Source organism: Megalops cyprinoides, chromosome 4 (assembly GCF_013368585.1).
Source record: "Megalops cyprinoides isolate fMegCyp1 chromosome 4, fMegCyp1.pri, whole genome shotgun sequence".
NCBI classification, from domain to species: domain Eukaryota; kingdom Metazoa; phylum Chordata; class Actinopteri; order Elopiformes; family Megalopidae; genus Megalops; species Megalops cyprinoides.
In genome coordinates this window covers 17962807-17985917 of record NC_050586.1, presented here as the reverse complement: position 1 = coordinate 17985917, position 23111 = coordinate 17962807, and the positions used below count along the sequence as shown (strand labels likewise).

Sequence of the window (23111 nt, the reverse complement as noted above, 5' to 3'; positions counted from 1 at the left end):
GATGGCATATTTGTTGATTTTATATGTATGATTAAAATCCAAACGTTTTTTCACAATATAGTCTAGGATCACATCACATCAAATTGTACTGTTGTAACAACTGAATGGAACACAAGGGACTGCGACTGACATGAACTTTCTGTGTCCCTGGATCCATTTTATATAAACCACGGTCATAAGAAAGAAGAAAACAATCTCATCGCAGACACATTTGATTGGAAGCCTTTACTTTTTCTAATTAACCAAAGTATTGCAGAAGAATTCAGAGAGCAGTGGTCAGCATTGCAATTTACAAGTTGTAAGCTACATAATGTCTGCGTTTGGAAATACTAATGTGCATTTGGATTAAACTAACATCATTTGTCAAATGTTCAGTGTTTGCATAATGATTTACTTTTCTAACAGAATCATTTCAGCCATGTCCTGAGTGAATATAGAAACGTAGTCAACGACTTAATAGGTGAGACACAATTACTTGTTTTGGTATGTAGATGCTAAGTAAATATTTGACTCGTCTTCAGACGGTTGTGTTTCCATCATCAGTGTACTGTTTTTACATTGGTTGATTTAGAATTACACTCGAGAAATCGTCGATAACCGTTTCACCGTCACCCTAGGAGCGCTTTTCAAAGTCTTCATATTGACTCTGCGCTCGATTATTGTGTTCTGCACCTAAAACCGCACCTCTGAAAGTAAAACGAATATAGAAAAGAAATAATGCCCAATCTGTATTTTTCATATTGCATGACAAGTTAAACTGACAACACGTAACGTGAGGACTATGGTTTGCTCAGTGCAATTCCAGCGTGCAGCTATAAAAACTTGACGGAATTCGACTCGAGGATCAAACTCTTCTACCACTGCCGCAAACTAGGTAGCTCGCTTTCTAGCTAGTTTGCGAGCAAGCAAACTCTTATTTCCGTCTCAGTAGCTAACCAGTGACAGTCACGACGCTGCGGGCCTGTGTAAGTGGAAAACGAATCTTCATTCAGGAAGTCAAACTGTATGTCTTTGCAAGACAAACCGAAAGTCTGAACACCCGGAGGCGGACTTATGTTTTTGAAAAACGTGGACTTTTCTACAGGGGGCCGAAATTCCGTGGTCAGTATGACATTTTTTGCAAAGTAGTTTGAAAACGGGTCAATGTAGCAAGTTTTGAAAGAGAAGTGATGAACGCACTGACGCGGGTTAACTTTTTTCCGCCGTGTTTAACGTGGAGGAGAGGAACGACAACACCTGCATGAGGCTCAGAAACGATTATTAGAAACCCAGCTAGCTAGCTAACTATACTTCCTCTCTTTTTCAAAGTAGCTGGTTAAGTTACCTAGCTGACTAACGTTTGCTGTGGCTAACAAGCCACCAACTTGTTAGACGGCTTGCTTGGTAGCTAACGTTGCATATCTCGCTGAATTTCAATACCGTAGCCTGTCATTGGAAACTAGCTCGCAAGCTACTACTGAGCTCACCAACCAAGGAAGCAACCAAAGTTAGCTAGACTTGACCGTATTTGTCTGTCAGTTTCACAGTTGCGTAGTAAGCCAACCAGCTAGCACTTACTACTCGTTTGATAACGTTAGCTAATTGTAGTGAACAATTCAGACGATTTCAGACAGACAGAATTTGGGTGCTTTGCTAGCCAGCTAGCCATCGATGAGAGGAAATTGGCTAAGCAGGGACACTACATAGCGGACGTTGTGTTTATAAGGCACTTGATCCCACAGGGTAAGTAGCGATTGAATTAGCAGGCTAGTTAATGTAAATATATATTTTTTTCGAAGTAGGTACTTATACCCAAGCATTTTGAAAAAAAGGTTGGTTAACTGTCAATTGTTACCCTAACGTAAGCTAGATGACGTTAGTTTATTTTGGGTGAGTCGAACGTAGCTAGGCAAGCAGCTCACTCGTTTCTTTTTCCATATTTTTAGGCTATCCGAAGTATTTGAATTTAACTTGTGAGGCAGTGACCTATACGAGTACCGACAGTAATCATATTCTGTTGAGAACAGTTGTTGAAAAACACTAATTTGTGTATATGTTTGCTAGCTGTTTGTGGCTGATATGTACATTTAAATTTGCTTTGGAATTATAATGTTTGACCGAGCTTTCTCATCTGTTACGTTATACAATAGGTGGCTAGATAGACAGCTACTAGACGCTCGCAAAATAGGTGTGTCAAATGGGCTATCTAGTTAACCACACAACACCGACATTTAAGTAATGATTTAAACGCATACATCGATGCCATTTGCTCGTCTAGAAAGCGCGCCTGTTGTGTGTTTTTAACTGGTGAGCTACTGTAGCTAGCTAGCTACATTGTTCGAATGATTTCGGAACGTACCAGTGAATGCGTTGAAGCTATAGCAAGCTAACTGTTGCAATGATTCATATCCCGGACACTATGTGGGAAATGTGTCTTTTTAGACCCAGCCACAAAGGAGGTATCTTGTATGCGCCGCTTTCCTATTGTGACAAAGATCATTAAGTAAATGTGCAGTGTTTCGCGTAAATGGGAAAGATAGCTACAGTTCGTCGGAACGAATTCAACCTGACATTGCAAGACTTCAAGACATAGCATATTTGAACAGTGCATATGGGCTTTTATTCTTATTCGTCAGTGTTATTTTCAGTGTGATTGATGAAGTCGGCTGGTGTTACTCCGAACGGTGTGCGTGCGCCCTTTCTCTCCTTAACCTCTGAGAAATATGCCGTGTCCTCACAGCCATGCATGTCTGAACAGTTCACACGCTGAAAACCATACGCGGCTGCATTGTCGTCAGGTGTAGACTACATCGAATGAGTTGTTCAGCCATGCATAGGAAATTGTCATGGCTGTGAAGTGCGTGGCTCTTCGAAGTTGAACGGGGAGCAACGAAATTTTACACAACGCACGTCACGTTTGATGTGTCAAGTTTTATGTAATGTAGAACAACGTCTGTCTTTTATTCTGAAGGAAAATAACTAATTTATTGAGTACATTCTGTTCAGATTGACTTGTATTTTAAAGAGTTGGTCCAGTTGGTCAGAAATGCTTGTATGTTGTTGTTTTAAGGTGTGACTTTTTATGGGGGTATCCATGAAGTATACGTCTTATGAGCACGTTTTTATCAAGTAGGCCATCAAGCTCTCCTGTAACTCTTTGGTACCGTGTTGTCTCTTGAGGGGATGTGAACAGGAAGTTAAAAGGGAACCTACTGTACTTTAGAGCAATATTGCCTGCCTGGCTGATAATACGGGTATCTGGGACATTCCAATGTTTATTGTATCAAGATTAATGAATTATTGAAGGAAGAAAAGAAGCTAAAATAGCACTTGTATAGGAGTGTGGAAAATGTAGGCCTCACACCCTTGAGATCCAAGTTGACAGCCCTCCGCCCCCACTCACTCACAACACTAATCTACACTGTAGGACGGGTGCACAATGCCTCTGACTCAGCCTGGATTGGACACACACACTCAAAGAGGCTTGCTTCATATCTGAGGGAAAAAAAAAAAAGTGTTGATTCTCAGATGTGTTAAGTTGTCCTGCAGTGAGAAGAATATTCACACCCCAGGCAGCAGTGTGATGGGAATTAACTTTGGGTTGATTATGGTGAGTGCACCTATAGGTTAAATGCAACAAGTGTAGCTTACTCAGTAGTGTGAGTCAGCCATGTGTATGAGAGCAGGCCTTTGAGTTGAATTCATCGATCACACCATAATGTGCTTTTATTCTTGTCAACAGCTTCATCCATGCCTCATATGCTTTGTTTCACATGTTGTTTCTACCCGTTTAAGGAACTGGTTTGGGTAATGGCTTTGCTCTCACCAGCATGGGGGGTTTTGTTGAAAATGAGCACTAACCCCTCTTGCTGTTAGTGTGTCAAATGTCAGGAGATTTTCTGGCGCATCAATAAAGCCAAGCTGAATTTGCTGATGTTGAGTACTACATGTGCTTACCTCAGTTTATCCCCACTGTCTATCAACGAGCGATAGGCTCAGATAACTTAAGGGGATCACAGCATAGTCTAGATCCATGTCGATGTAGAGCATTTTAAGCTGCAGCTCAGTGATCTCTTACATGTATAAAAAAAAAAAGAAAAATGGCATGATGTGGCAGGGCCACAAGCAGCATGGACCAGTGCGCCGTCAGGAGAATCTCTTCAAGAGTCTCAGTGGTTTTGCGTGCCCATCTGAATCACCCTGACACATGGAGCAGGTGAGCTGACCACTGACCAGTGGCTGGAGGGATACCGTGGCAAGCCAGCGTGCAGCAGCCAGGTCATCGGCAGCAGCTGTGTGTGACGAGGCACTGATTTAGCAGGCAGGCCCCGGCTCCGCCAGACGGGCCCAACATCAGAGCAGAGGTTTAAACCTTGGCAACAGACTTAATCACTATACAGTAACCGCTCTGTAAAGGGCTTTGGATAATCTTGGTGTGAATAAAGTTTCAAATCTCAAGGAGAGGGATTCTCCATTGCTGTGGGAACCCTTTTTTCCCCTCCAGGAACAAAAAATAAAATATTTTCGAGTGCTTAGAGCAGAAGCGATTTGCGGTGGATTTCTCTCTAAAATTATGTAAAGTTCTCCCTGTCAAAGAATAAAAAAAAAAACAGAAGCTTTTTAATCATCTAGACCAGTGTCTCTGCAGTTTTTTTGAGACACTGGAAATTGCTCTCAGATTGGACATCAGATTGTAGCATCTGAATAGTGCAGCACCTGTTCTCAAATTAAAACAGGGGCACTAACATTAGTGTGTGTTTTATGGGAGGTTGTGGAAAAAAGGCAGTATTGATAAGAACGCCTGGCCTATGTGGTATCCTAGGCAGTGTGTACACTGACTCCCACTTTTAGCTTCTGCGTTTGCCTGTGGGGTGGGGTTAATGTCATTGCTTATAGTCTCAGTGTAATCCCAAATAGTCTAATTTAAGAGCAACAATAGAACTGAAACCCCAGTCTGTGGCCTGGAAGGACCTGACCAACTCTAATTAGCAATGAGTGAGCTTTGAGGACAACCTCAGTGCCCAGCCCAGCATAGCTGATCAATGTCTCCATGGGACTCTATCCCAGCATACTACTGCACTGTCTCATCCCAGGCAGGCCAGCTTGATTGCAAGACTGTGACGGCTGCTAAAAAAAAAAAAAGGAGAGAGAATTTGTCGTACAGAGACACACTTTTTAAAACTGGTTTTAGATAGTCGTCACACTGTCAGAAGTGGTATGGGAGGAGTAGTTCTGAAGTACTATCTTTAGGAATGTCCCTTACCTATGTGTGGTATTTGAGGGGAGCTGGTTAAAGCTAATAGGAGTGACATGTCTCTTCCTGACCCCCTGGTCATGACTTCTTTCACAATCCACCAAGCCCGTTTGAGTGCTTGCTATTGCCGACCTGTTGCGTGGCAGCACAGTGTCCAGATTTGCACACCTCACTGATCATTGACAATAATTCCCCAAGAAGCATTCCCGCAGAAAGAGCAGAATTTTTTTTTCCCCCACCCCTTGTATGCGAGTGAAGCCTGACTTTTAAAATATATATTAGGAGGGAGAGAATTAAAATGTCAGCTAACTGGTACAACAGTTCTACTGTATATGGTACAGTAGCATAGGACATCAAATATTAAACTGGTGCTGTCAGGCTTAATGCTCTGTAGTGATCTGGTTTAGTATTCCTAATATAAGAACGCTGTCTCAAAAGACTAGAGGAATTGTACTTCACTTTCTTTTCCTCCCCAAGCACAAGCGTTCATGCATGCGAGCTTTAATGATGATTCCAAAAGACATGCAGAAGGCCTACATCATGGTAGAAGATTGGCAGTGTGATGCCAATGTAAATTAACCAACACTGATTTTATGGTAACAGGATTACCACAGGCTCTGTTCCGCGTCAAATATCGACGGCCCTCCCTAAAGTATTTCAGCGAAATATGTGGTTCAGGTCCATATTAGGGGTGCAACGAATAATTGACATAGTCGACTAAAATCGATGACCAAATTAGTTGCCAACGAATTTAATTATCATTTGGTTGGTGACGTCATCGCGTGTGTTTTTCGTGCTGACTCGGAATGCTCAGACATGTAGCCTAAGCTGCGTTTCTTTACTGGAGTGAACAATAGAGATGGCAACACCTTCACGACCAAAGACCTCAAAAGTGTGGCAGCATTTCACTCTTAACCCTTTCGCACATAACGTATTTTTCATGCTATGCAGCGCGCGTGTTACATTACATGGTTCATTATGTTTTCAGTTAGCATTTGCTATATATTTTTTTATGTTAAATCACTGTTTCCTCAAAGCTAAAATTAGCTAGAATTTTTCTAATCGCACCGGTTCTAGCATACGGGCTAAATGGCTGATCACAACGTTGTGACCATACACGTGAAAGGGTTAACTCTGCAAAGAAGGATTTGAACTGCAGCATTTGCAAACCTGACCTTGCGTGGCATGGGAGCACATCAGTTATGCTCGAGCATCTGAAGAGGTGGCACGTTGACTCTCTGGATGATGAAGACTCGTCTCGTTAAGTTAGTTAGCTAGCTAGCATAGCCAATGTTAATGTTAAAAGTCATGTTACTTAACGTTGTGAGTTGTAACATTTTCTGTTTTGAAATACATTTTCTCTGGATCAATAAATTATTAATGACTTTGAACATACAGTGTAGCAAATAGTAACCTATTATTCACAACGATCCTGTTCACATTCCAAATGTGCCCTAACTTTACAATGTTAAACCAGAGCCCGTCTGCTATTTAGAAATTCTCTGCTTAAACATTGCATTGTTGTCATGGCAATGTTTATGGCTAGAGATAGTGTTGCTGCCGAGTGCAAATGTGTAGAGAACACCGGAGCATTCGATACTTTCAAAATCGCGAAAGATTTCTGCAACTCGTGTCTATGTGCGCGTACCCAATGTGGGTTGCATTAGAATTAAATCGAACGAGTTATGGGTTTGTTGGATCTCGTAATGCTACCATGGATGGCTTTCTTCAACGGAAGCAGACTTGTACTCCCCAGCAAGCAACTGCCCTCACTGAATTAGTCCTAGTAACCATTCATTAAAAGACATATTTTTGAATGAATTTCTCATCTTTATTGTCTTTATTGTTAGCTAGCATATGCCTAAAACAACCTCAAACTAAAATTTAAAAGCTGATAGATAAACAAGAGCCATTGAGTAATTGTGCGATTCATAATCCGAACAGTCGATTATAGTTGCAGCCCTAGTCCAAATCATGGAAATTCAGACATCTGAAATGATGTCCCTGCTTCATAATCAGTCTGGATTTAGGGGCAGTGTGTGGGAAAGTTAAGAACAGGTTTTTTTTTTTTTTTTGACATGGGTGTGAATGCAAGCATTTTGGAATTGATATTTGGAGGATGCTCAGTTGCCCTGCTGTTTGACATGGTGAAAAAAAAAAACCTGCCTTGGTTTTTTAAATTCTTCCTTTTTTGCCTTCTGCCATGTTCTGGAAATGGTGCATGGCGCCTACAACCACAAACTGGGTTGCCGAGCCGATGAGTCAGCGTGAGCCGGTGACCCAGCTGCTGTGGATGTGAATCGTCAGCCCAGCTGCAGGAATTTGGAGGAGAGAACTGTTGGAGTGAAGTGGCCTGCGACATATGCGCAGCCAGGCCATGTTTTGCGCTCTCCCGAAGCCCGCTGGAGAGCTGGCACACCTTGAGTAGTCCCCAGCCATTACATCTGCGTAGAGATCTTGCCGCCTTCACGAATTTGCGCTTATAGCAATAAACTTGCTGTGGGACTGTTTTTGCAAGCCCCAGCTCTGGCTCGCGGGTTCGTATTTCTTGGGATCGCAGTGAATTTAATTGTAAAAGAAAGAACAGCCGCCCGAATAGTTTGTAGGATGTGGTCAGGAGTTGGCTGGTTCATGTTGTTGAGCTGAGCCGAATTTGTTTTTAAGTGAAATAACTGGAACTACTCACTGCCCGCCTCTGCACGATGCTTATTTTCCGAAAGCCCTGCATGCTGCAGTCAACTGAAATGAATTCATTCACACCTCTTAGAGCTACATACACCCACCCCGCTGGACCACGATGCTGCCCAGATTACTTATTTTCTTTGGCTTATGTGCTTTAGCATTGAACATATTCGATGACTGAAATGCAGTTTAAAAACCTCTGGGTGGGTCATTTAAGGCAGCAGTCCTTAGGTATGAAGCAACGCCTTTCTGGGGGAAAATAGAGGGCTGTTTGTATGTGCCATTTTTTTTCCTCTGAAATGTACAAAAGGAGGTTATTTCTCTTTTCATTTCAAAGTCCCTCCTCTGCCGCGCGGCGTTTTTCCCTCCGAGCGCGGCCTTCACTCATGAGAGAGGCATTCTTGGCGAGTTGACCTCACTGGGTGTGGAACGCAGCACAAGGAACTTAATTACAGCTCTCCGCACAATCCGCTTCAGATTTTCTGGTGGAATCGCAGCTGTGATTGTAGGATTCCTTTCGCATTGTGCAGCCCTCAGCTGTTTTCTCGGCACACTTGTCCAGGGTCCTCCGCCGAAGCCAGGCATCCCTGAGTCTGAGGGCAGGCTTCCTCAGCAGCCCGTTCTCCCTCCAAAGCAGGCCTCGTTCACGCGACCAAAAGCAGGGGCTGTATTTGGAATGACCCGCGCACGTACAGGAAGAAGATGCTTTAAAACGAACCGGCCCTGGCTTTGCTGCTGGCAAAGTGGGCGAACCCGCCCACTCGAAAAGAAAGTATGACCTCTTGAAACTGGGGGTGGGGTGACTTGCATCTGGATGGACACACTAGCCAACGCAAGTGGAAAGCCGGGCTGCAAAGGAAGCCTATTTTTGTTTTCTCCAATGGTCAGCAGAAGGCCTTTTGTTCTCGGCGGGTCCATGTAATGGTGACTGCGCATTGAGGAATGTAATCGTGGTCCACATGTGTTTCGATAGGCCCTTCTTGTCTTTTCCCAGACTAGGCAAAGTACAGTGTAAGATTGCTCAGAGAGAGATTTATTATGGACAAGTGGCAGACAGTTGGGTTCTCCAGTCTGTATTCCTTGGTCTGATGCTGCCTTGATTAGGGGAATTTGTTTTAACCTAAATGCATATGTATTCCTACTTTGGACTGATTACAGCCTCTTTAGGCTTCGAAAGGATAATGATCTTTTGCAATTGTTACCTTTACTAATACTCATGGCCTGAATTTGGAATGAATTTGATTCACCAAGCAACTAGTTCCACACAGGTTAAACATCCAGGGGGGGCCTTCACAGTTGTGACTGGACCCTCTCTGTTAGGTAAAGGGAAGATTTACAATGCGCCTCTGATGTATTCAAAGTGACTGTACTGCTCTCCTTAATTGCCAGCTCCAAATTGGATAAAAAAGACTTGTTTTGGTCTCATCAATGAGTTTGAATATGCAGAAAACTCCCTTCTGTGAACAGCGTGTCTCCCAGTCTTCATATTTTATGCATAAACAACATCAAGGCCAACAAATAAATGGAGACTTCACCCCCTCTGTTGAACAGCTGGGTTATAATGCCGTAGCCTCAGCAACTGATACATTTGGCTTTCTTCCCCATCAGTTCGTTCTCTCAGGCAAGCAAAGCAACTAACAGCTCTTGCACCAGGGTTCCTTTGTTTGCAGTTTTTATGTGAAGTTCCTTTCTGGTTTTTTGTCTCCGAAAACAAGAAAGACAAAAAAGATTTAAAAAAAAAGTACAAAAATCCAAGCACATTTCAACTGCCTTCAAACCAGATTTGCTAACCAGCTTGTCGCCAATGTTTCATCTTGCGATGACATCCTCTCTCCATCGTCTCACATTGTTAAATCTGTTGAAAATGACAGACGTTTAGTAAAAGGGGTCTCTGAGGAACAACAGTGTTCTAAAATGAAAGGGAAACCAAGGCAGCATTTGTGTAAAAATCCTTAAAATGCAAATGCTTTTTGCAGTCTGAGGTTGAAGTGCCTGAGGTTGACCGGCACAGTGGTCCAATCACACTGTAGTGATGAAAACTGTGCCATCTGTATGTCGCACACAGATGCACAGCTCTCTCAGCTCAGAGGGCCATGCAGTTGAATGGTGCGTTAATTATTTGAAATGCAGTTGTGTACGACGCAAACAAAGAAATGGAGAAAATATATAAATGGACCCTCATCTGACCCGGCCTCAGTTTCCCCATTTGCTTAGACTTTATAGGGGCCTTTTTGACCCCAGCGTGCAATATTGGCTTCCTGGTGTGATGGCCCTTTGCCTCAACAAGAGCCCCGATTTATACTTCTCGAACCCAAGACAATAAAGACCGGCAGCATTCACAGATCACGGCTGCATCCGTCGAGCTCAAAAATGCACACATTTGATTTTGCTTTGAATGAAGTGCCCTCTTTATTAATTGACAGTCTCACTGTTTATTTCAGTGCCGGAGATTTTCAGCCTTGTTTACAATAGCAGGGTTACAGCGGAGACTTACGTAATGAATTATTGATTGCCGTTACGAGGACAAGGGAGGGTAGAGAAAGTAGATTTACATTAAGACCTCACGCCAGACCCCTTGACCTAAACGGGACGGGCGTGGATCTCCGGAGACCCAGCTGACCACGGCATGGAGGGAGACAGGCTGGGGGGGGGTCTCCAGGGGAGAATGTGTGACTCACGTATCAGCAATGACAGCCCCATCTAGCCAGGCCCCTAATTGCCGCTGTGTGCCGAGCCTGCTCGCCAGAGGCGACTGTCTGGAATGGCGGAGATGGGCTTATGGAGATGACAATTCCTCCTGAGAGCCGTGCACACTGAGGCAACCTGACAAGGTGCCTGACATCACCGCCGCCGTGTCCGTGACCATGGCAGGCTGGTTGGCTGGCTGTGTGCTTCTCCGGTTGGCTCCCGAGATGGCAATATGATACGGATGGGGTACCTGTTATTTCAGTATGTTTAGAAGAAATGTTGCTTCTAATATTTCCTTCATAATAGTCTCTGAATACACCCACTGAAAATCAATCAGTCTCCAAAGCCATGCATTCGGTAACATGAGAATGCAAGCAAGCAATATGCCCATAGCTTCCTCCTCACAAATGGATTCATTTATAGTGATGGGAGCATGTTCTAATACGCTGGATAAAGGAAAACTTCTCACAATTCGTAGTCAAAATGCTTTCATATCATGGCAAGTCAGGGTTGGACCCCCTTCAGTGGTAGTTTTGCTGAAACGGCAAGAACAACAAGAGTGAGGCCATTGCCTGAACATCTGTACAGACAGCCTTTAACATGATCTGAACTGTAGTGATGTGGTGAGGGGGAGATGTAATATTGCAGCTCAGGAAAAAGGCTTGAGCTCTGAGTCGGCATTAATTCCCAAATTAATTGCGGGACGACTTTTACAGGGATAAAAGCTGAAATCCCAGCCTTAAACCCAGGGGCTTCCTTTCTGTACACTCCAGCAATGATGTACATAATTTATACTGTCAATGTATACTGGCAGAAAAAAAAATGCTCTGCTGGGGAAATGACTCAGTAGCCTAGATGCACGTTTCCTTTTTGGGTTTCTTCAGCCGTGTTTGACCACCTCAGACTTTCTGTGCAGCCTCTGAGAAAGCGGCGCGCGACAGCCGACACCTGCAATTTCCCGCTTCGTGACACGGGAGGCTGCGTCTGTGGCGTTCACTTTTGGTAAAACTGCACGTCCTCAACAATCTGTTCCCGTGCGCTACAGCCAGCGTGTTTTTTTTTCAACTGGATGCGGACCAATTAGATAGCGTGCAGCGCTTCCTGTGCCAGCTTCTCTTGCGGTGCCTCTCCTCTGGTTCTATTTTTGGTCACTAATTTATAAGTCTGAAGTACGGCTCTTTTTGTCGGCGGTCGCTGCACAAATAAAACGCATCGCACCTCCGGAGACGACCCCATTGGCGGGGGGGATTTAGGACAGGGAAGCTGTTTGTTTCGAGATTCGAAGTCGGGAGGTCTAAAAGGCTATTGCGTAGATTTATGCAAATAAATTTCTAGTCCCGTGAGAGCTCCGTGAATGCATTACATCACTTAGAATCAAAGCGAGGCTTCCCTGCCTCGGCGGTGGGTAGGTCCATCACGCGCACACGCACACGCACACACACACACACACACACACACACACACACACACACACACACACACACACACACACACACACACACACACGCACACACACAAGCCCGAATGAGTAATTTTTTAAAAATTCTGACATCATATTTGAAGTCTCACCCACTGCATTTTGAATTATGTGAATAAGTAAGTCAGGACTTCACAGCACGCATTCCAACTCAGAACTAATCTGGCCATTACATCTTTTAATTTTTGGCGCTTAATATTTCATGTCAGAAAAGCTCTGTGGTGTTTGCAGCTTCTGTAGCATGGTGTGGTTGGTCTTCGCCGTTTAAAATCAGAGCGGGGCCTCATTAATCTCCCAGCTCTCTTGATTGTAAAATCCCGTTCGATTTAGCGCGGCCTTGGCGCTCGGCTGCTGTCTCGGTTTGGAGTGCAGTGATGTGTGCTCTTGCAGATGGGAGAGAGCCTGGGATGGATTTCCATGCATTTTCATTTCTGAGTGGAAAACTTGCCGGGGCAAAAGCGGCTTGATGAGTCATGACTCGGGGACACAGAAGTGCCACAATCCCTCATCACTGTTCGGTTTGGCTGAGCAGTCTCATTTCTCAGACACGCGACAGGAGAAGATTCCGCGTCACCGCACTCCCTAGGAATGGGAAATGTCACCCTGTGCGCTCGACGGTACCCATGGATACCCATGACACAGCTTGAGTGAGGCCCAGTTAATCAGTGCCTGCAAGTGTCAATCTGCACAGTGCACCAAATAAAATATCACACGTTCACATCAAGCTGAACTGGTCGTGCCCCCTCCCCAAAGCTACATGCAGGCCTACCCTTTTGAAGTGTAATCCATGCGGGGAATCTGTGTGGGCAGGTTGAAATCGATGGTGGCTGTGTATGGGAATTGATGGTGTCATAAATAGACCTGGGGTTATTGCCCAGTCGATTGAAATAAAGCTCCGTGTTCTCTCCGGAGCTGACCTCTGGGGGAGGGTTGTGTCAGGGCTCTGATTAAAATGGTGCAGTCTTGAATGGTGGAAGAGTGACTTCATGAACATCATGTTCCCCTGCCCTGAAATTTTTTTTTGCATTGCCTTACCTATGAGCAGCAGGGGCAGACAGTGATGTGAAATGCACCAAGAGTTGTTTGATGAAAATGGGGGGGAAAAAAACCCAGTAGCTTTTTTTTGTGCACACACTGAGCATTATGCTCATTTTTTGTTTTCGTAAGGTCCATCAGCTTGGTATGGGCATTGTACATTCAGCTAGGCACTTTCTCTAAATTAGATTTTAAAATTTGCTACTCGTTGGTGTGTGTGTGTCTGTGTGTGTCTGTGTGTTTGTGTGTGTGTGTGTGTGTGTGTTTGTGTGTGTGTAATGGCCTGCAGACAATGCACTGTGAACAAAATTATGCCAGAGAGATGGGTCAATGCATGCAGCCCACAAACACAGAGATGGTGATTCATGAACTTTTGATGCCATGCTCTGTTTGTTGTGGGGACACAGTTGCCGAGGCGCCCCATTGAAAGGCCATAATCGGCGCACGACCCTTGGGGAAGGCCCTGTTGTTCAACTCTGGACTCGCACTATGTCTATTTTTACTCGAGTTGCACGGCATTTTAATTGCGGATCTGACCATGACCAGGATGCCTCTTGTTGGTCTTTATTATGCGGTCTTAATAAGCGTGCCAAGCGCCAGGCGAATTCCGTCTGTGGAGAGGGTTTGAAGGCTACCAAAAGCGACAGAAGAAAGTTCAGCGGAAGACGCTGTATATCTTCAGAATAAGTAATCTAGCCGTTCTAATGTCAAGTCCGTCTGAAGGAAAGCCTTCCTGCCTCTCATAGGTGTTGGAGAGGTTTCATCGGCCATGCAGCCTGTAACAGTACATTTTAATCACAGAAACAGGGGTGAGCGGCAGGGCAGGTGCTGGCTTCAAAACATCTAGCACTTAACACCATGTGCCCCATGTTTTTGCAATTATGCATGGATTATGTAAAATGTATTTGTATATCAAGCTGGAAAAGTAAAATCTGGGTTAGCACAAGCCCTGGGGTGGAGAGACTCTGATATTTTTTTTTTTTCTGTTAAACTCTCTTAGGAAAAATGACTAAATGTTGTGAAGAGCATGAAGAACCCCAGATTGATTGAGTGTACCGCGAAAATCTCCACGAACGCGTGCATTCACAAAGAGGTAGTTAATCCAGGCTAGTAGGACAAATACAAGAATGGTCGCAAATTGGAAGCACGTGTGGATGAATGAATGGTGTACGGTGTGGCGCTGTCCCACCCTGTGGTGTCCTGCCAAGGATGTCTTCCCAGTGAACTCCCCCCAATAGCTATTTAGGCCTGCAGGGGTGTATCTACGAGCTGCATTGGATCTTCGGTCTTGCATCATTTCATCTGTTTAAAATGTCTGTCTGTCGCCAGCCCCGTCTGACTGCGTTTGACCTATATAGCGTTATTAACGGGCAGGAAGTGCTTTCATTTGCCTTTTTACCCTTTGGATTCGAAGGCCCTTTTTGTAGCATGGATGCCGCACGGCTTTTTTCCCCCCAGCTCGGCTGGAAAAACAAAGGCCTGTTAAATAGCGCTAATGATGCCACTCTGCTCTGAAACTGGGGCAGGCAGCACACGTGCACATTGCTCTATTTGAACGCATCACCCCCATCTTTCACAGCGCAGCTCCTGCATGGAACACCTGGCGTGGACCTTGAAAAGGAACGGTTTAATGACCAGGCACCGAAATGTCACCTCAACCACAGTCGCTGTTTTTTTTTTTTTTTTTCCTTCCTGGATCATATCATGACGGCGTGTATCGATTGGCAGCTTATCCTTTCAGCCGTCCACCCTTTCCCCACAGGCCCCATTGATTGTTTTGTCCGTTACCTCTGTATTATTCACGGGCATTCCTGAACTGGCATGGAAGGTTTGTCTGAGGACACCTGCGAGGAAAACCTTTTTTTTTCTTCTCTCTCTCTCTCTCTCTCGAGCTTTTGATGCGGCTTTCCCTCGCAATTATCACCCGCTGATGGGTTCTAAAACTGCTTCTTGGAACGGGGAAGTGGTGTGCAAACGATCCTTTAAATATTTACCGGCTCGGGTGCAGAGTGATGCTCCACGTGGCTTGTTTGTTTCGTTTCATTGGCACGTACAGGGCCAATGCTCCACGCACACACAGAGCGGAGAACAACTCCAGGAGGAAGATCCTCTCTTTTCATGCGTGTCATCCTTTGATGGCGGAAAGAACACAGCAGAGCTTGTAAATTGCGGAGAGAGGCACTGTGGAAAAGGCCGACTCTGATTGCCAGGTCACCAGCGAGGCTCATGTCAGGTGTCAAAAGGATATATGTCTTAATACATTAATGTTTTATGAGCGTGGAATCACAGTTGGAGGTCCACTGCTACATATTGCCAATCCAGTGCGCATTATGGGAACACTGACCAAGGGAAGGAATGGTATGTACATGTCGGGGGCCAAAACGTGGCACTGTTGAGGCAGTGGTACCAAATCGCTATGGCAACGCTGTGGGGAAACACTGGGTCAGACAGACAGCAGCGCTGGATATTTGTACGGCGCTGTAGCACTTCAGCGAGAACCTGCAGGCCCACATTCCTCATGCACCTTACAGGCCCAAACAGCAGTCGATTTCAGCTGCAGCACTGGGCATCCTTATCCTCAACAGGGGGGATAGCCACCCTTGATACTCGCACTCCCTCCTTGCCAAGTCACCAGATACCAGATAACACGATACCTGTATAATATGGGCCAATTAAGGGCAATCGTTCACCAAGCAGGTTTAGCAGGGCTTCTGTTTAAATAGGTACCAGAAGTTTAGGCCCTCCCAGGCAAAGAGGTAAAAGGCGAAACTGTAGCCTCACAAGGATTCATGCGCTACCCAGTCTCAGCAACATTGTGGAATGGCAGTTGGTCAGTCTCCGTGTCCCACTTGTCCCTCCCCATCCCCCCCAGTCCTGGCAGCACTCGTCCAGCCAGCCGTCGTCCCGCGGGACAGCACGCCTTGCCGCTTGCTCTACTCGTGTCCATCTGCATCTGCTGAGCACGAGCTCTTAAAAGACAAGCCACTCCAGGGCTCCCAATCCTTCTCTTTAGCACCAGGCTCAATGCATTATTCACTTTTTTCAAATGACTCCGATCTATAAAACCAACACTGTAAGCCACTTGCACGAAAAATGGAGATGCGACTTTAGCCGCTTCCCCCCCGTTCCCTGTAAGAGCACTCTTCGCTTAGACTGACATTTTCACCTTGCTGGTGTTGTGATCGATCACAGTGGTTTTGGCCTGGGTGGAAGTCATCCTAGCCAATGGCTGCAGGTCTGTTTTTTTTTTTTGGCCAGGCTGTAGATTGAACATCCCATAATTTACAAGCCCACCTCAATATGTGTAAAAAGAGAAACGGTAAAAGACTGTAGCAGTGGCCCTGTTAATTCTCCCGTTTGAACCGTTTCTGCGCAGAGATTGAAGTCCCCAGCCAGTGCCCTCGAATAAATCGCTGTGATCTGAGAAGCGTCATGGATGCTGTGACACTAATGCCACACAGGCCTTCTGTTCCAATTAATTTTTCCCAGACCGGCAGCAAAATCAGCTTAATATCATCCTAAAAAAAGGAGCGGAGGAAGTCATCAAACGGATGACTGCCACCCGAAAGTCTCTCCGCCGTCTCCCCAGCTCCGTCTCTAAGCGCGCTCTGACCTTGGGTTCTGACATAAATCATGTGGTCGGCCCTCTCTGTAAATAGAATCCTGTCTCTGACTCTCGGCTGTGAACTGTTGCAGACCTAACCCGGTGAGTCACTTTTTTTTTTGTTTTGTTTTGTTTCATTATTTTTTTTTTCTTCCAACGGGAGCCATTCTCTTCTGACCATCTCCTGACATTCCGGCAATCCCTGTTCTCGGCCACTCCCTGCAAAAGTCCCATGGGAGCCCAGGGGGAGGGGGGCACATTCAGGAGGGAGGAGACCTCAAGTTTTGAGGTGCCCACCCCAGCTCTGGCTCTACCATGAATCATTCAGGAACGCTCAGACGAGCACAATACATTTTTATCCTCTCTGCCTTCTTTTATAATTAAAATGGATCTTTCTTTTGCCTTCCCTGTACCCGGTCCCAAGCTTTGTCTTGTGAAGAAGAGGAGCGGACAGTGTTTGAAGTGGAAAATGGATGTGGCCATGCGTGTGTGCGTGCGAGTGTGTGTGTGTGTGTGTGTGTGTGTGTGTGTGTGTGTGTGTGTGTGTGTGTGTGGGGTGGGGTGGGGTGGGGTGGGGTGGTGGGGGGCGAGGCAAAGGTCGCTTGTTTAATAATTGATCCACATTTAGACAGACATCTGTGTGTACACATGCAGGGAAGTATTTACCCAGTAAAAGCCATACAGAGATGGAATCCCATTGTTGTGGCTCTGAAGAGGAGGCGTCCTCCTGACCAGACAGAGAAGTACCCCATAACAGCTCCCTGGGTAGAGCAGCTGTAGCCAGAAGTGAACACTTTTGCAGGCCGACAACTAACAGAATTATTAATCTGCGAGTGGGCCCCTCGCTTGACTGCGAGCTGTATTTTATGGGAGTGAGTGGGCTAAGTCTGCAAGATTGGCGTTAATGGCACTTCCTCCCCCATCCTCCTCCCTCACTCTTTGATTTCGGCTCAAAAAGCTGTGGCCTGACACCTGGCACCTGGCACCCTCTCGCCTCAACGCCTGTCCCTGTTTGTGTCCGCAGGTATTTCCTCGCCTCTCTCGGACATGGAGATGTGGCCCAGGCTGTAGACGCAAGCTAGGCCCGGAGAACCGCCCCCGTCATTCATTTTAAAGGTACGCGGTTTTCTAAAATACGTATTAGTGTTCTGTCAGCGATCAACCCCTCTACCCCCCCCCCCCCATGTTTTAATTACACTCTCGTGGGTGCTTTGAAATGGATTTTCCGTGCTCTCTGATGGTGCTCTAAATATGCAGCGTTGCTTCGTGAGCCAATCATTTGGAATTAACGCGGGCATAGGAGAAGCAGGCGCTGTCTTGCTACAGCTTGCTCTAGTTCCGCTCAGCACACTGCCATGAGCAATGTAGGCTGCTGAGTCACTAGGAGCAAGTCAAGAATCCGAGAAAAGGTTGCGTTTAGGGAAGCCAGTGCTTTTTTGGAGGGGGATGGGGGCTGGGGGTTAGCATATTAGTTTTATTTCTGACTACATCATTACGTGCATTGATTTTGTAGAGGCTATAATACAGGCACTTTAAGAGCGGCTGTTTGACGTGTGAAGATTTTCAGATTTATTCGCTTGACTGTTCATTAAAAGCTCATAATTCCTCTCTATCTTGAATATGGCGAATGCTCACATTGCCAGATGATGTACCCTGATATATTTTTCTGTTTCAAGATTTAATTTGTTTGCCGTGATTTTTATTAGAATGATGTAATACTTGTATGTCACATCAATTCCCTTTCCGAAGCCTCAGTACCGGAAGCCCAATAGAATCCCTCTTTCTTGCACCAGAAGATGTGTTCACCCAACAGCAGATTAGTAGCCATAATTTGCAGTTATTCGCCCATTTATTAATCCTTATGACAGCTGTTAAATGTAGAACAACCAACACGGATTCCAACTGTGCGCATCCTGCTTCGCGAAAGCCTCCCCCGTGAGCTACGATGGCCTCGAGCGTTTTCTCTTAAAAAAAAAAAAAATGGTAGGAGTGAAAACCGAAGGCTATGAAACGGCGGGAAAGAAACCCACACAGTTTCAGGGCCCAGAAAACACGCACTATTCCCCAGAACAACACGTTTGCACCACACCCCCCACCCCCCCCTTCCCGTTTCTCCACTATGCTGAAATTATCGCAACGCTCGGGCGCCGACGCATGTGCCAAGGTCACTGGCACACAGATGCGCAGCTCCCAAAGCCCATTGACCCCAGCATGTCAAGCCCATGTATTATTCAAAGGCTTGATAGGCTTTTTTTCTAAAGAATACATTTCTGGATAAATTAGTAATGCGAGTTGTGGAGAACGTGAGAAACAATATAAGGCAATCCGGAGAGCCGGAGCCCGTTGGTTCAAACGAAGCCCCGCAATTACCACCCCCCGTCTAATCTGGCTAAGCTCCTTCCCCTAATCGGCCTCCTCCAGCCCGGCACGGCGTCCTCAGGAGCGCGATCGTTCATCAAATCGCCACAGACAGGCGGCGGGGACGGAGTGACGGCTGCCGAGCGCCGTGGCGGCGGCGGCGCGCTGTTACAACCTGTTGTTGCCTCGTTGCATCATTTCATGAATTCGGAAGGAGAGAGAAGCAGGGAGGGGAGGGGGAGTGATGGGGGGGAGGCGAGGAGACCCCCCCAGAGGCGTCACGTGACTTAGTTCGCTCCGTTTTCACAGTGACCCTTTTTTCTTCTCACGCGTTTCTTGCTTTGAAACGCCGATTGCGCCACTCAAATGCAACCCCCCCCAACACACACTCAATTCCCAACCTTTTTATCCAGCGGGGAAGAAGAATATCCAGTTTTAGCTCAGGCTTACGTCAGGTTTTATTTGAAATGCTCGCCCGACATCGCAGCTCGACTGCAGAGGGGAGACAAATGATGCAACAGAGAGACACACTGGCTTCTTTTTTTTGTTGTTGTTTTTGTGGGAGCATCGGAGGGGCCAGCAAAGGTTTGCACTTCTCTGGGATGGGTGGCTGCTTGCTGCCGGGGGCTTATATAGAATCTATCAGACAGGTAACAGTAGGAAGGGAATGCCTTCTTTCAGCCTTGCGTTCCAGCAGGAGCAATCCAGGGCACTCCACTCCACTGAGCTGAGGGCATTGTATTGGAATATGAATATCACAAACCTATTTGCCTCTCTAAACACATTTGGCGGGGGGAAAAAAAATCTGTGTGCAGTTACACAGGAAGAAAACCTAATTGATTTGAACCATACAGTTGGAATAATTGACTAAATAATTAAAAGGTTATTGCCAGACTGTTTATGCATAATAGATCGGATGTATGTCATTTTTTTCACGCCACGTCCACCAGCGTGAAAGTCACCTCAAGCCCTTCGTGAGAGCCTGCCAAGTCTCACGCATTCTTGAGAAATACCAAGAACTCCCGCACCCAGCCTGTAGGATGATAGCCGTATGTTAAGACTTTCCGAGTAAGGCCTTTTCAGCGGTAATTCACTTAATCTCACGCTATGGCGCACAAAAAAAAAAAGACGCATAACAGAGAAATGTAATCGATTCTCTTCGGGGTAGCAGGCACGCTTGCATCACACCACCCACCGTACAGTATGCTGAGTGACTGTACACAGCTTGCGCGACCCCCAGCATTTCTTTTTGAGTCCCCCCCCCCCCCCGCACGCCACGCTCGCCGCCTGCCTCCGTGTGTGCTCTGCAGCCGCCCGGCCCGCTCCCCAGCTGCTCAGTGACTCATAGCTGCGCTACCTGCAGCTGGCGCTGCGCAATCCCACTCCAGCCATGTGGGCCAATGAGCACTGGGACCAGACAGTGAGCATTCATCCCATGACCCCCAACCCCTCCCCCATGCGTGTGTCATCCCCGCACACACACCATGACAAATAGATACAGTACGCAGGCTGTTAATATTCCAGTTGGCTTGAATGGGTGTGAAGGCACAGGCCTGTTAAAATCCACTTTTACTTCTGTAAGGAGAATTATACCCCCAAATGTTATCTAAACGGGGTTGTTTATAAATCATAAGGCTTTGGATTAATGCAGGTGGTTGTGACTAAGGTAAAGGTCCCAAGTGGGAGTCTCCTTGAAACTGAAAGCAAAAGCAGTGAACCCAATCAGTAGCCACGCACGCCTCTTCTCCCTCTCCTCGCAGGTACTGATCGTCAATGCCGGGCTCGTCGATGAAGGAGTGCAGCGAGTGCAATCACACGGTACTGTCTAACCCATAATGCCATCGTCCATGCGAAAAGGAGCTCTGAAGGACCCCGAGCTCGCCGACCTCTTCTTCAAGGATGACCCTGAGGAAGTCTTCTGCGACCTGCACGAAATCGGCCATGGGAGTTTCGGGGCGGTGTACTTTGTGAGTACTCGAAGCGCTGAACCTTTGCAGCACTTCTGAAAGTCACGATGGGTACGAACACATTATGACCAATGTATCCTGGCCTGAGAGGTACCCAATGTGAGACATGGTCTCGAAACACACATGCTCTGTGAGGACAGCCAGGACACAAAATGGTGATAGATAACAATGATGCTTGGCCTTGAGTGTCATAATTCATTTGAGTTCTTTTTTGGCTGGGTAACACATCATGCCCAGTCAGAAAAGAGTGACAGAGGAAAGAACCACAGTGCTGTAGCCGTTGCCCAGGCCGGAGCTCGTCACGTGGGGCACTCCCACACCTTTTATGACTCCACATAAAAACCATGTGGGCTGCACTCACCCACCACACAACTGTTAAGCCATCTTTTATGTAACTTATGGAGACGTACCAGAAAGGTTACAGTTGCTATTTGATGCAAGGGAAAGAAATTGTTTCTTTACCCCCTCTTCTGGGGGACCTGTAGATAGACTGTCTCTGCTGTAGGCAGCCAGTTATCTCTACATAATTTCAGCGTTTTTACAACTGTTGATGGCATATCGTTATTATTATCATTATTGTGATTGCTATGTGTGTAATTAGTATATGCCCCATCCAGGGCAGCATACAGACTATCAGTAGATAAGAGTACAGAGTACAAATGAAAGTGTAAGCAGAACTAACAGTAACATAGTTCGCTATGACTAACATATTTGATACTTACAAGAAGGAAATTATTGCAGATAAATCTGTGGTCATCTCATGTTGATTGGTTAGTGTTGTAGTGTCAGTCCAGTCACCACTCAGCACAGCACAAAAAGACCAGATATGGAGGGATCATAAGCTTATGGCAGCTAGGCCGTTCCTGACCATCCAAATGGGTGGTTTAGTGTGTCCACAAATCCTTGCCACTTGCCAAAATCCACTTTTCACACTATCAGTAATGTGAAAATCCACACAAAAGTGATAAACAGTCATTTCCCGACTTCCTAACAGCAAAGTCTCACCTGATTGTGCTGTGCTGGACTTGGCATGCACCTGGTAATTTGCCTAAAATAAACAAAGCTGGTATTTGTAGTACATGTCTTAAAGACGAAGAGACAACTAACTTCATGTCTGTAGATTCAGCTTGAACTAGTTTGGGAAACCAGAGAGGTAAATAAAATTACATGCTGTCAGACTGAGTGCTCCATATTAGGGGGCTTTTTGCATTATGCAGTAGCGCTCCAGGTGTGGGCCTTGGGTGGTGCGTCCACCGGTGTATTCTAATTGTTACAAATAAATAGCTTTTAATGATGTCTGATTAAGCTTTCAGCTAAATTCTGCTCAGTTCTCTATGTTGACTTGCCCCAGGCCAGCACTGGGTATACAACATGCACGATTTTTGAAGGCGGAGAAAGTGAACGCAGACTCGAGCAGCCTTGCCTAATATTAAACCTGGCAGTTCCTCACAAGGTCTTGTGGCGTTTCTTAATCTTTTGGGCTTATACACAAAGCCTCTGAGTCCAAATCAGTGTGGAGGCCTGATTCCGCCAGCACAAATCCTCCCCCCCCCCACCTTCCTCCCATTCCATCGCGCCCGTTCTCCAGATGCAGGGCTGGGGGAAAAAAATAAAGAGATGTTCCTCTTAAGACAGCTGTTCCACGCGTTAAGTGGGGAGGCCAGCTGGTGATGCTGTGGTGGGATTGGTCGGCCCGGAAAGACCTTGGAGGAACGGAGCAGGAGAGGGGGGGTTGTACATTTTCACATGAGGCCTGCCACCAGCACAACCCCCCTCACATACACACACACTCACACCACCCCCCAACGGAATGGTGAGCTTGCAGACAATGTTGCTGATGTCCTTAACCTCTTTCCGTCACCCCGCAGGCCCGAAACTCCTACTCCAACGAGGTGGTGGCCATCAAAAAGATGTCCTACAACGGGAAGCAGACCACAGAGGTGAGAGACCCTGACACAAGGCCAGCGTGTATCATTGCTCTCCTTAAGGAGACAGGCCTGTTCAGTCGAGCTGACATAGCTTGCATCTTATGGAGCTTAAATGTTCTCTGCAATCCTCTGGAGGCAC

The 23111-nt window shown here is 46.1% G+C and overlaps 1 protein-coding gene across 6 annotated transcripts in view; it reads left to right on the top strand.

Moving 5' to 3' along the window:
- Positions 1–766: 766 nt before the first annotated feature.
- The window catches only part of taok3a (TAO kinase 3a), a 45033-nt gene continuing 22688 nt past the window's right edge, over positions 767–23111 (top strand). Inside the window, exons 1-4 of one of the 6 annotated variants that reach the window (XM_036527992.1) lie at positions 767–965; positions 17744–17835; positions 20838–21044; positions 22913–22984. In XM_036527992.1, the coding sequence (XP_036383885.1) occupies positions 20913–21044; positions 22913–22984 (204 nt within the window). In that variant the 5' untranslated portion in view covers positions 767–965; positions 17744–17835; positions 20838–20912. Of the gene's footprint in view, positions 1102–1544; positions 1723–3529; positions 3590–14151; positions 14209–17743; positions 17836–20837; positions 21045–22912; positions 22985–23111 lie in introns of those variants that run through there. The other 5 variants (XM_036527990.1, XM_036527991.1, XM_036527994.1 and 2 more) reach the window with 5 other exon arrangements.